Source organism: Podarcis gaigeae (assembly GCF_964106915.1).
Source record: "Podarcis gaigeae genome assembly, chromosome: 6".
In the NCBI taxonomy this organism is placed as follows: Eukaryota; Metazoa; Chordata; class Lepidosauria; order Squamata; family Lacertidae; genus Podarcis; species Podarcis gaigeae.
In genome coordinates this window covers 97,639,347-97,653,253 of record NC_139682.1, presented here as the reverse complement: position 1 = coordinate 97,653,253, position 13,907 = coordinate 97,639,347, and the positions used below count along the sequence as shown (strand labels likewise).

Sequence of the window (13,907 nt, the reverse complement as noted above, 5' to 3'; positions counted from 1 at the left end):
AAAATACATTTAAGAGGTTCTAGTTTCAGCCTGACAAGTAATTCCCCAAATTTACTAGCGCACAGTATTTTTTATTCACCTGTTAATCATTCTTTTATTTCACAAATTTATTGTAAACAATAAGGAAAGAAAAAAGAGGAATTATCTTCCAGTTGACGAAGTCTTCACGTGAGCAGGCAAGAGGCCATTTACAAGCCGCCTTAATTCCTATATGCTTTCCTTTGAATAACCAAGTCATTTAAAAAAAACAGGGAGAATGAGACTAGACAAGTTTCTACCTCTTGTCCTTCTCTAGGACACTGAAAGAACTGTCTTAACCTAACCCTATTTAAATATGGAAGTTAAAACACTTCCTCAATTGTCAGAAAAGTGATGAAAAGATACAAACAAATATAACTGGTGCCGAAGCAATTTACTGTTGAAAAGGTCAAAAATATTTTTGGAAACTAAGAGGGCAGTTGAAGACTAACTCTTCAATAGCTACAGCTACAGCAATAGCTACAATTTCAGCATTAACAAAGCATCATAGAGGACTAAAACTGAAAACTGATTAAAGCTATTCTTTTGTTGGTGTGGGAAGGAGAAGACTATACCAAAGAACAAATACCAAAAGAATTCATGTCTATCAGCCTTATCAATCAATGAATGCCAAAGAACATCAACAGTGATGCTGAATGATGAAAGAAGTTGGCAGTGGTTAAAGAATAAAATAAAATCCCACTGTAATATAGTACAATTCACAAATTACCCTCCTAATGAGGGACCACACTTGCAGAAGCCTCTCTATGCCTGTAGCGTCTACTGCCAGTACAGACAGTCAACGTAGAAGAGACTCATTCTAATTCTATCCCCAGCTTCTGTTAAGGAAAGAGCTGAGGTAACTTACTAGCTCCCCCTCCCAAATAAAACAAGAGCAGCCAACTTCAGAAAGAACCAAAGCAGCTATTTCCTTTGGTCCCTTCTGTCAATATGTGAGGTGGTGTTTTAAGGGTAAGTGGGCAGCAATTATTTCCCTGGCAGAAGTGAAGAGCAAGGTGAAGGGTGAGGGGGGTCCGGTTGTCTGAAATTGTGGTAACCAAATGATGGCTCAGGGACCCTTCCTTCCATCCTCACTGAGAGTGTAACATGTGAATCACCTTGTTTAATCTCCAAATAAAGGTCATCGATCTTGCTATAGCATGAAGAGGCCTGCACAGATTTGCAAGACCAACTAATTCAAATGACCACATGACAAATTTCACTGGGATGATACCATGCAAAAAGTCTCACCTGCACCGCTACATTCTGCTTCCCTGCTTCCTGCATCTTTTCCATGCCACATTTCTTGATCTCATTCTTCCTCTTGTTGTTGTTGTCCTTCTTCCCATCATTTTTATTGGCTGTTATTCCTTTACTATAATCCCTTCTTTCCCTACCCACTTCCTTAGTCAGATAGCTCCGGCCTTGCTCCCTGTTTACCTCTCGAGGTTTAATGTTCTCTTTGAATGTCACCATTGGCTTATCTCCTGCATCACAGCTGCTGCTCAGGTTTCGACCTGTTGACAGCACTGACTTAAGTCCTGGGCTCCCGTCTGCAAACTGTGGCTCTGCTGCTTCCTGCAGAATGTGACTCTGTTTCAATTCACTATAGTCATCAAGCAGCAATTCTGGGATCTCTGTCAAAAACAGAAGTTTCCCAATCTCATTTTCACATTGGATCAGCCTTTAACAGAAAGACAAAAGGAATTGACACATTAGTGATTAAATCTTCAGGTACAAGCCAACCATCTCATGCACAAAATTAAATAGAAATTACCATATTTTTCGCCCTATAGGACGCACCGGCCCATAGGACGCACCTAGATTTTTTTTTGGGGGGGGGGGGGGAGGAAATAAGGAGGGAAAATTATCCCCCCCCCCCAGGCACGGGGCTGGGGAAGTCTGAGCGGGCTTCTCCCCGCCGCCAGCCTCCAAACCACGTCGGGAGACAGCGGGATGGCGCGTTGCACCTCCTCGCTGTCCCCCAAGCTTGCGGGCCTGGCGGTGGGGCTCTCCTGAAGCCTGGAGAGCGAGAGGGGTCGGTCGCACCGATCCCTCTCGCTCTCCAGGCTTCAGCGAAAGCCTGCATTCGCCCCATAGGACGCACACACATTTCCCCTTCATTTTTGAAGGGGAAAAAGTGCGTCCTATAGGGCGAAAAATACGGTAAATAGAAAGCAAGCATACAAGCTTTCTGATGTCAGACACAGTTTCTGTGAATTGAGGTGACACAAAGGGAGAGATGAGCAGTTTGTACTCTTAGTCAGTGAGTTAGCCAAAGAAGGAAGCTTTTAAAGCAGCCAGGGAGACCACCTCACCCACTTTGGCCTATTGATACAAGGAGGCTCCTTTGACCAGAGAGAGGTGGTGGAATATTGGCTAAATCCTTCAGATTACCACCTTAAGTTCAAATGTGGGTTGAGTTCCAACATTTGTGATTAGGAAAACTGTACTATACCACTTCAATTCAGTTTTCAAACTTGCAACAGAGCAATGAAGCCACTCCTCACACCGTTACTGCTAACATTGTTGGCCTGCTCTGTGACAACTAACAGGAAGACGCCCATCATTACAATACTTCAATGTGGTTCCCAGGTCCTTTCAAATGCAACAGGCTAATAAAAATTTGTTGGCTGGGGGAGACAAATGATAATTTCGTGGACTTATTTGCGTGGCCAGGAGTATTTTGGGGATTGATGAAGACTCAAGGAATCTCATCCAATTTTAATGCTCAAGCCTGTGTCACTGTTCCCACCCCACCCCCAAAACTTAATTTTCCTAAGCCTCCACAAAACGGAGAAAAGATGAGTGAGGTTGAATCAAGTCTAAAAAACTTAATACAGAGCACAAAACTTCAGTTTTCACCTTGGAGAAAAAGCATTTAAAATGTATAGCAAAAAGTCAACAATGAAACTAGCCTAGGTCAGAGAGGACCTAGCCTACAATTCTCTGACCTATCAACCCCAAGCTAGATGGAGTAACACTCTGATTCCACAACATTAATCCAGGTCTGCCACTTCCATGTGCATGAAAGTTATGCAGATTACATTACTGACTTCAAATTAAAACATATAACTTAAGTTCTGCCCTAGTGATTCAATGTAGATTTCCAGCACTGTATTAAGTGCCAAGCAAGCTGCCCACACCTTTAAAAATTGAAGTGTTTAGGGGACTTCCGGGTCGGCGCCATCGCCGAATGGCGGACTCCCTCCGAGCTCCGGAGGGAGCCTGCACGGCAGGGGCTGGGTCCTACCGCACCGGCGATGCGGGGACCCTTAAAAACCACGGCCACGGGGGCCGTGGACATGGAGACTCGGCTGGCACCGTTAGCGCCCTCCCGACTCGTGAAGGAGCCTTTTTAAAGGCTAAGGATCGGGTGCCGGGGAGAAGCGTGGTGTTTTGAGTCCTCTGCCATCCCTGCCGTGCGAAGCCGCATGCCATCCGGCGGAGAGCGCTGGCTTTTTCCTTTGAAAATTTGGACCTAAAAGAACAACCCGTAAGTAATTGGAATCTGGACTAAAAAGAGGGACAAAATTTTAAAAATTTCGGAGCGAGCGGGGGAGGCGCAAAAAAGGAAGTCAGCCACCCCCTCCATTGTAGAAGGGTCAAAACAAAGGATTTGATAACTAAGATCGGAATAACATCATTTTGGCAAGTTTGGAACCTCACGAGTGAAGAATATGAGATTGAGCTGGAGGAGGAAAGTAGAATTTGGACTTAAAAACACCCCCCCCCCTGGAACCCCGGGAGCGATCGATGACGGTGTTTGGAGAGGAGAAAGGCAAGTTTTGACAGCTGTCAAAGAGCTGTCAAAGCAGAAAAACAAGATAGAGACTATGTCACAAGGACTTTGCAGGTTATATTTGTTATAAATTGGACACAAATTGCTTTAAATAAGGATTACAAAGTTACTAGGGCTAATGGATGTGATCTGGAAGAGAACTCAGTTTTTGCAATCCACCTAGAGGAGCCGAGGGATATCACAAGTGGTTTTAGTTGGAAATTTGAACAGAATTTTTTATCTCCTGGGAAACTGCAGAAATGGAACATTATTATGACTACAGAGGCCAGTATACCGAAGAAGACAATGGAATCATCCGTTGTGGAATGAAAGGAACTTGACGTAATGTTTTGTTTCTGAGCAACAAGCCTCTGCAAAGGAACTAACTTTTGGAATTAGGACATTTGTGCAGGAAAACAGGGACAGAAAGAAATAGAAAGAGGAGTGTGGCCAATAAGAACAACAAAACAACAAGAATTGGACTAAGTCGAAAGTGGGGACATTTGGGACATCCAGATTTGACAAGCTTAAGGATTATAATTTGGAGTTTTTCACTCCTGGATATAAAAATCTGGACGGAAAAAATGGGCCTTTCTTTGAGACAGAATCCTTTCATGATTGGACATGCGAAACTAAAGAGGACTGGCAAAGGACTATGACTTAGAGAGACGTGGAAATATCGGACATTGAGGAATATTGGGAACGCAACCGGGAAAAGGGGGGGTGGGAAATGTGGAACCCAAAGGGCGTAAACTATGTTTTATTTAGGCTATATACATCTACATGGTATTCTAAAGTGGGGAACTCGTGGAGGGACTAAGCCGATTTTAGGGGAATGGAAAATAATTTTTTTTATAAAAAAAAAAAAAAAAAAATTTTGGGTTAAGGATAACAAGTTTGAAGTGAGGAGAAGAACTTGTTGAGATTATCTGTTTATTTGAGAGATTTGGAATACAAGGGGGGGAGGGAAGGGGAAGTCCTGAAAGGATGTAATTGGAAAAAGATTTGAAATTGGATGTTTTATTAATTTGTAATTAATTGGAAAACTTTAATAAATATTATTTAAAAAAAAAAAAAAAAAATTGAAGTGTTTAAAATAATGTACATTTTTTTTAACTACCATGTTGCCACACATTCCTTAAACTGTGTTAAAAATAGTGTCAGACCGCACATCTTCATTTAAGCTCCAATAATGTTCAACTCATGTCAATAGCAACAAGCAGCAGCAGCAGCAGAGAAGAATATGATGCACAGAAGTGATGGGTGATGCCAGCAGCTGTGCAGATACCTTGGCTGGTTGTCAGCAATCCATTTGCCTATGAAGATCAGACGCTGCTGCCGTATTCGCCGGTGCTGCCCTTCTTTGTCTCCTGAAATCCCCTGATGGCCTTTCGAGAAATCCAAGTTCCTAGTTGTTGCCATAAACAAAGAATAGAAGTCGGATTGAAATGGAAGAGCAGGCACAAGGAGATGTATGCAAGACCAAACTAAGTTGGTGGAGCTTAAATGAGAATTCTGATAGATTTATTTTCAGTCTGTATACCAACCTGAGAAGGTTAGAATGCTATTTAAAGGTAGTTTGTAACAGTGTTTCACAGATAAATATCAACACAATATGTTTCTATGTTTCACAGCAGAGGGCAAAATCTCCAGCTATATATAAAACCTTGTCTCTTCTTTTAAGATTGCAAGTCTGTTGAAGTAGGGGCCTGTGAAATCTGTAAAGGATCATGTATACAGATGGCGCTAGAGAAACAAACAAAACAATTCACTTCCCTTAAAAAGGTAAGATCCCTTACACCCGATTCCTAAATCTGTTTACTTCCAGGTGGGTAAGCTTAGCATTGCAGTATAAAGGCCTGGCCAGATGTTACCATCCCTCAGAGGGCGATGGTAACACAAGGGCAGATCAGGAGTGGACTTTGGGTCCTTGTATTTCTTATCCCTCAATTAACTAGAGAAATCTGGTGTTTATTTGAACACAGACTATTCCTGGTACTGCACTGCAGAATAGAAATCACCCCAAGTTCACTAGGTACTGCCTCCTATTGTGACAGGAGCAAGGGAGAGTGCGTGATCCCAATATTTGCTTCTAACCTGCCCTTAGAAAACTCTGAGGGCAAAGAAGTGTCTGAAAGCCCCCAATGTCTGAGCTGGCAACAGAGAGGGCCAGATTTGCCCCAAAGGCCACCACTTTTCAGTTAACTTTCAGACTCTTGTCGCATCCAAGTTCCAGTGTCTCATCCTTGTTCCTGTCCTCCATGTCTTCTCCATGCTAACAATAAATATCAAAACATGAAAATACACGAGACAGTATTTTGGAATTTTTCCTGAGATATAATCCAAAATAAAAAGCTGTCATGAATGCATTTAAATGCACACTTGGATATCTCAAGCTATTATAGTGACTCTCCTAGACTAATGATAATAATGCCTTTATTGTCAATGTACAACCTGTGTACAATGAAATTAACCGAGCCTCCCCCCTTCCCCACAAACACTTATGCAGGGGAGACCTGCAGCTATTGAAGTGATTGTGGGAACTGCATTGCCAAACCAAAGTCTCTATTGGGATGGAAGAGAGGTCTCTTTCTATGACAAATGGAATCACACTGCCTAAATTCTCCTCCTTTTCTCACATTAGCTTCCAAACAGCAAGATTATCAATGTAACCCGTCACAAACAAAAAGTTGCAACCTCCAGCAGTGACTCACCTGAAAGAGGGTCTCAAAGCTAAGAATCCCTGCAGCTCAAACTCTTCTGGGAGAGGGGTGGCTAGTGAACATCAGAGAAAAAAGAAGAATAACTACACAGGACTGCATTCCTCACCAGGTCTAACCCCCTATTAAATTAGGATCCAACACAGTGAAAGTCAAGCACTTTAAAGGCTCATGAATTTCTACTGAAGAGGATCACAGAATCATAGAAACACTGAGTGCAACCCTTTACAATGCATTCTCAGATAAATGGAATATATAAAAATGCTTAACTTTGCTAGGACTGTACCCTCATATTTTGGCCTCAGTTAAAGTTTAGTATAAGATGAATGTGGTTATTAGTTATTAATTTATATACTATTTAATACTGGAGTAGGCTTCCAAAAGAAGTTTACAAAAGAATAAAAATAAAGATACACAAAGCCGTTAACATTGCTAATATACACACTATAACTGAAATGTTAAAGCAATACAAAAAGTAAGAGAGTTAAGTCAAGAAAATTGTTTATTTGCTGCAATTTTAGCCAACAGGTTGAAAAAAGTTTTAAGTGAGTCAGTCTATAGCAACCAAGAAGGTTTTCTACCAGGTTGACAAAGGAAAGACATGTAATTAATAAGAAATGTAATTAATTTAGTTGAGTACCCGGAAGTAAAAAATGAAAAACAAGCAGCTTTACTTTTCTTGGATGCTGAGAAAGCTTTTGATAATATCTCTTGGTCATTTATGATCAAAGTGTTAGAGACGATGGAGACAGGTAATAATTTCTCAGTAGGAATTAAAGCAATTTATACTGATCAATGCAAAGAAATAGAGGAAAACAATAGAATGGGAAAAACCAGAGATCTGTTCAAGAAAATTAGAGATATGAAAAGAACATTTTGTGCAAAGATTACCATAATAAAGAACAAAAGTGGTAAGGACCTAACAGAAGCAGAAGACATCAAGAAGAGGTAGCAAGAATACACAGAGGAATTATACCAGAAAGATATAGATGTCTCGCACATCCCAGGTAGTGTGGTTGCTGACCTTGAGCCAGACCTTGAGTGAAGTCAAATGGGCCTTACAAAGCACTGCTAGTAACAAGGCCAGTGGAAGTGATGACATCCCAGCTGAACTATTTAAAGTTTTAAAAGATGATACTGTTAAGGGGCTACACTCAATATGCCAGCAAGTTTGGAAAACTCAGCAGTGGCCAGAGGATTGGAGAAGATCAGTCTACATCCCAATCCCAAAGAAGGGCAGTGCCAAAGAATGCTCCAACTACCGCACAATTGCACTCATTTCACACACTACCAAGGTTATGCTTAAAATTCTGCAAGTATGTGGACCAAGAACTCCCAGAAGTGCAAGCTGGATTTCGAAGGGGCAGAGGAACCAGGGACCAAATTACAAACATGCGCTGGATTATGGAGAAAGCTAGAGAGTTCCAGAAAGACTTCTACTTCTGCTTCATTGACTATGCAAAAGCCTTTGACTGTGTCGACCACAGCAAACTATGGCAAGTTCTTAAAGAAATGGGAGTGCCAGATCACCTCATCTGTCTCCTGAGAAATCTCTATGTGGGAAAAGAAGCTACAGTTAGAACTGGATATGGAACAAATGATTGGTTCAAAATTGGGAAAGGAGTACGACAAGGCTGTATATTGTCTCCCTGCTTATTTAACCTTTATGCAGAATTCATCATGCGAAAGACTGGATTGGATGAATCACAAGCCGGAATTAAGATTGCCGGAAGAAACTGTTAGCATATAGTTCTGTTCCATCTTAAAAGGGAACAGGCATGACTGTTGTGTGTCACATGCCTGTTTACTTCCAGCACAGGCTTGCTGGGAACTTCCGTTTCTATATTGCTTTTGTGTTGCTGCTGTTGTGCTTGGACACGAAGGGAAGCAGACATGTTTTTCCTTTGTTCCTGAACTATGCTGAATAAACACATGTAAATAATGCTTACACATGACTCTGTCTGCCTCTTCCACTGTGAGAAGATTTATTCACTCTGCTGATAAGAGAATGCCGAGTCTCTAAACGTATCTGAGGCTCGTGTCACTGATTGATGCTGTACTGGAGATCGCCCAGCTGCTAGCCAGGACTGGAGCCAGCTGGGGGCCTGCTGATGCCCCCATCTCCCCGGCAGTATCCCAACAGAAATATCAACAACCTCTGATATGCAGATGACACAACTTTGATAGCAGAAACTGAGGAGGAATTAAAGAACCTCTTAATAAGGTTGAAAAAAGAGACAGCAAAATATGGTCTGAAGCTCAACATCAAAAAAACTAAGATCATGGGCACTGGTCCCATCACCTCCTGGCAAATAGGAGGGGAAGAAATGGAGGCAGTGGGAGATTTTACTTTCCTGGGCTCCATGATCACTGCAGATGGTGACAGCAGCCACGAAATTAAGAGACACCTGCTTCTTGGGGAGAAAAGCGATGACAAACCTAGACAGCATCCTAAAAAGCAGAGACATCTCCTTGCTGACAAAGGTCCATATAGTTAAAGTTATGGTTTTCTGAGTAGTGATTCATGGAAGTGAGAGCTGGACCATAAAGAAGGCTGATCGCCGAAGAATTGATGCCTTTGAATTATGGTGCTGGAGGAGACTCTTGAGAGTCCCATGGACTGCAATAAGATCAAACCGATCCATTCTTAAGGAAATCAGCCCTGAGTGCTCACTGGGGCTCCAATCCTTTGGCCACCTCATGAGAAGAGAAGACTCCCTGGAAAAGACCCTGATGTTGGGAAAGATGGAGGGCACAAGGAGAAGGGGACGACAGAGGATGAGATGGTTGGATAGTGTTCTCGAAGCTACCAGCATGAGTCTGACCAAACTGCGGGAGGCAGTGGAAGACAGGAGTGCCTGGCGTGCTCTGGTCACGAAGAGGCGGACACGACTAAACAACTAAACAAAAACAATACTGATCAATCTGCACGGGTTTCAAAATATATACAGATAAAACAAAAATGTTGGTTAAAAGCATGGATGAGCAGTCAAAAAAGACCCTAGAAAAGATACGCCTAAAAATAGGTTAAAAAGTAAAATATATGGGGATTTGGCTGACAGTGAGGTATCTCAATTTATTTCAAGATAATTATATTAAACTATGGAAAGAGATCAAGAAAGAATTGGAGATTTGGGGTTGGATGAAGCTTTCACTGTTGGGCAGAATCTCAACCATTAAAATGAACGTACTACCTAAGGTGCTGTTTTTACTCTAATCAATTATTATTATTATTATTTTTAAAAAGAAAATTGTGTGTGTAATCAGGGGCATCTTCAAAAGACTGTAGAATGTCAATACAGATTCTATAGCACCAGTGCTACCAGTGAATAAACCTACCTCTGCATTACCACAAGCTGATAATTAATTTCAACATTTATTTCAATTATTTGCACACTGATCAACCACAGTTGTCTAAGCAGTGTACATCAGGCTGCAATCATCAGGCTATGGACAAATAAGACAGAATCAAATAATTGTAGAGTTGGAAGGTGCCTCAAGGATCATCTATTTCCAACCCCTGCAATGTAGGAATCCTAGCTACAGCATCCATGACAGATGACCATCCAACCTCTGCTTAAAAACCTCCAAGGAAAGGGAGTTCACAGCCTCCCTAGGGAGACTGTTCTTGGTCTTATTTACCAACACAGTAATTTAAACCTGAATACCTTACCATTAGGGCAGGAGAGGTCTTCCTCGTGAGGCTGAAAACTATTTAGCAGGGAAATCAGCCAAGGCCAAATACTGCAAGGCAAGAAGAGCAATTTTAAATTTGTGTAATATGCCAATGTTTGCTTTCACAGCTCTCCCACTCCTTCCTTCGATACACTTCCCTCTGTGCCTGAACAGCCTCTGCTACCTCCACTTCCGGTCTATCAGGTCTTCTCCAAATCCATATTTTATCTGCAATACCCACAGTGCCCTTGTTGTTACATATTACATCTCCTCTTACTAAGAACAGCCTTTGCAAATTTCCTTTTCTGGATTGTGCCAGCTCACTATTTGCCCTAAACATTAACACACTAGTAGAATTTTATGGAATGCCCAAACACTGGCAACCACATGGAACCCTTGAACAAAAACAACCAAAGACTGTTACATGCAGGCGTCAAGTGGAAGAATTCTGTTTTACAGGGCTGAATGAAATGTAATTGCTGCCAGACCTCATGATTGTATATAATGTAGCATCTCGTAATGGGAAGGCTTTGTGACTCTCTTTTGCAGACTATCAATTTGATTTTGGAAGGTTTATAGATTTGTTTACTTGCAAGTTACACAGTCAAAAAGTACTGAAAGCTGTTTCAAAAGCCAGGCCTAATGAAGATCCTGTTGGAAGCAAGATGTGGACAGCATCAACCCAATTGAGTTTGTTCTTGTTTCATTTAAGAATATGACTGGTAATGCAGAGTTAGTCATGTCACAAATTATGCAGACACATACCTCTGCTTGCCATTGCTCCCCGACAACTGTATGATGCATGTATCTACAAACATGCACTGCATTCACATTCTACATTTTAAGGTATACACCTAAATATTTTAACTATGTAGCCCTGGCACCTATGTTGATGGCATTTTGACATCAAGCATTTACTTTCCTAAGCTTTTAAAACTCTTGATTGTTTTAGCTTGGTCATTGCTTTATAATGCTGATTTGGAATAGCTAAGTTTGTGGTTGTATCTTTTAATCTTGTTATTTTATCTTTAACTTTGCAAAGCATGTCCTGAACCTCATGTTTACAAAGCCTACTGCACCCTCCGAGCGGGATGAAGAGTGAAGCTGAACGATAAGGCCTCCCAGAATTCTCCACACTGTATGTGGGCACTAGTGGAAAGGGCAGTGGGGTAGGGCATCCAATACTTGTGCGCACAGATGGGAAATTCTAAAACAGCTGTTCTCAGAAGGTTAATTAATGTATGAAACTCTACTGTTTGTACTGGTGGATGAAGGAAGCGATGGGCTAGGAGCAGAGGGCTGGAAGGAGGAGACGCCAATCCCATTGCTTCCTTCGATGACATTAAAATATTACAACTGGATGCACAGTGGCATACAAATTTTGCACATGGCAAAATTGGGGAGGTCATTTCACCAAATATCCTCCAGAGAAGGACTGAAATTCTACAACAGTTCAGGGGGCACTTGAAAAGAAAATAATCAAATGTTTGTCAGAAATTGCCTTTAAGTAGTGTTTAAATGGGATGCGGGTGGTGCTGTGGGTTAAACCACAGAGCCTAGGACTTGCCGATCAGAAGGTCAGCGGTTTGAATCCCCATGACGGGGTGAGCTCCCGTTGCTGAGTCCCTGCTCCTGCCAACCTAGCAGTTCAAAAGCACAACAAAGTGCAAGTAGATCAATAGGTACCGCTCTGGTGGAAAGGTAAACGGTGTTTCTATGCGCTGCTCTGGTTCGCCAGAAGCGGCTTAGTCATGCTGGCCACATGACCCAGAAGCTGTACGCCGGCTCCCTCGGCCAATAAAGCAAGATGAGTGCCACAACCCCAGAGTCGGTCATGACTGGACCTAATGGTCAGGGGTCCCTTTACCTTTAGTGTTTAAATGATCATTAACAGCCAGTCAGAATGTGGAAAGCAAGGGCCATGCCTGTCTTATCTCCCCATCATACAGTCTAAAATGATATAGATTCAGGATTATGTTCCTGAACAAATCCAATTCTATGCTAAATTTTAAAATACGGCAGGCTAGATGATTCAAAATTATGCACATTTACAAAAAAGGGGGGTGGGGAGGGGAGGGTTACTTTAGGAGTAACTGTAGGTTCAGCTGTTAGGATTAGCAGGGATAGTCTTGGGAAGCAGTGGAGAGACGAGCACTACAGCACTAACACTTCTGAAGCAAAAGTAGCATGACAATGAGCTTGCAACCAGGAGCAGAAACCCTGGTTTTATTTTCTATCCTCTCCCTTTATACTTTTGTATCTACTTTACCTGCTTTTCTCACAACCTTCAAGAGTCACGGTAAACTTCCCCTACTGAGTAAGGCTACATACACTTTTACAACACATTATAATCTAGCCATCAAAATTTCCCTTTAAACTTCCATCTGTACATATTAAGTACTACCACCAGTGCTGAAACACACACGCTCAGAGTAAAACAAATCAAACGTAATTGCTGTATTGAGGAAGCCAGCTTATTAGGAAACATCCAGAGTGTAAACAAAGTATGTAATTTGTGCTTTATATAGAACGTAAAGTGTGGTGCACCACAAGATGTCACCTACAGTGATGCATGCTCTTCAGGTCAGGTTTCAGAACCACATAGTGGAATAAGCAGTGTTGATTAAGGTGCTATCACCCAGTCTTTAGCAAATTGCTGCCCCGCCCCCAGCCCCCAGCCCCCAGCCCCAGCTGTATCTATTTAATAAGCATCTCCTTGAACGAGTACAGCCAGCCAGAATATCCTCAAAAAGACTGCACAATTGCCCACAACTTCTGGACCAGGGGATGATTATTATAGCACATATATCAAGTACAAGAAGTCTCCCACACTGGCACAAGGCACTGTGGATGAGCCTCTAGATATTTAGAGTCACTTACAGTGGGGAAGCATCACAACTGCCCACCCTAATTATTGGGCATGCACTCACGGATAATTGTATAACATTGCCACTGGAGCTACGTACAAGGGCAGTTGTTTCCCATATTTATGGACCCTAACAAGGGGCAGTTGGGGCTCATCATCCTGGGAAGGTAGCCCCTCTAGGAGATGGAACACACTGATCCTAAAACTATCCTGCCTTGTGAGGTATCTTCAGGCTATCCAGAGTGGAGTCGCTAAGACAGTTGGATGTTTCTGTTTCTTGTGAGGCTGAGAGGGGGATCGTGTTGTCTGGGCAGCCCAGGACCTCCATACACACGGGTCAGGCTTGCTCCCTGGGGAGGTCACTTCAGTGCTGTAAACACAGCAGTTTGACTTCACCCCCAGAGGCGCACTCCATTCTCTCTTTCGAGACAGACAGATGCCAACAACATCCTAACAACTGCATGCTTTAAGCCTAAGAATACAGGACCTTATGTGAATAGGCCTCAGCCCAAGGTTACATTTAATGTGAAAATATTCAACACAGGTGTGGAAACCAAACAAACACACACTCTGGGTAGGTCTAACGTGATGTAGGCTTTACATACTTGTCAGAGAATAAGCCGTAAACATTTAAAATGAAGGCATAACAATGTCCCAACCTGTTGAAGCTAAGCAGGTCTGCTTAGCACCAGGATGGGAGATTGCTGGGAAACACTATTTAAACCAAACTGAATGCCATCATGGAACGAAGGTGGCATATAAGTCAAACAACTACTACTGCACACATATGATAGCCACCATCTCCATTCAGGGAGAGCAAGTGCCACATTGGTGGCTGGAAATTCTG

General features: G+C 42.3%; 1 protein-coding gene across 2 annotated transcripts in view; it reads right to left on the bottom strand.

The window, feature by feature from the left end:
• SMG7 (SMG7 nonsense mediated mRNA decay factor) overlaps window positions 1-13,907 on the bottom strand; it is a 63,339-nt gene that overhangs the window by 22,278 nt on the left and 27,154 nt on the right. For both annotated transcript variants that reach the window (XM_083743772.1, XM_083743773.1), the window contains exons 11-14: window positions 10,193-10,263; window positions 6,514-6,574; window positions 5,088-5,207; window positions 1,270-1,702 (exon numbers count right to left, since the gene is read on the bottom strand). In XM_083743772.1, coding sequence (XP_083599898.1) covers window positions 1,270-1,702; window positions 5,088-5,207; window positions 6,514-6,574; window positions 10,193-10,263 — 685 coding nt within the window. The remainder of the gene's footprint in view (window positions 1-1,269; window positions 1,703-5,087; window positions 5,208-6,513; window positions 6,575-10,192; window positions 10,264-13,907) is intronic.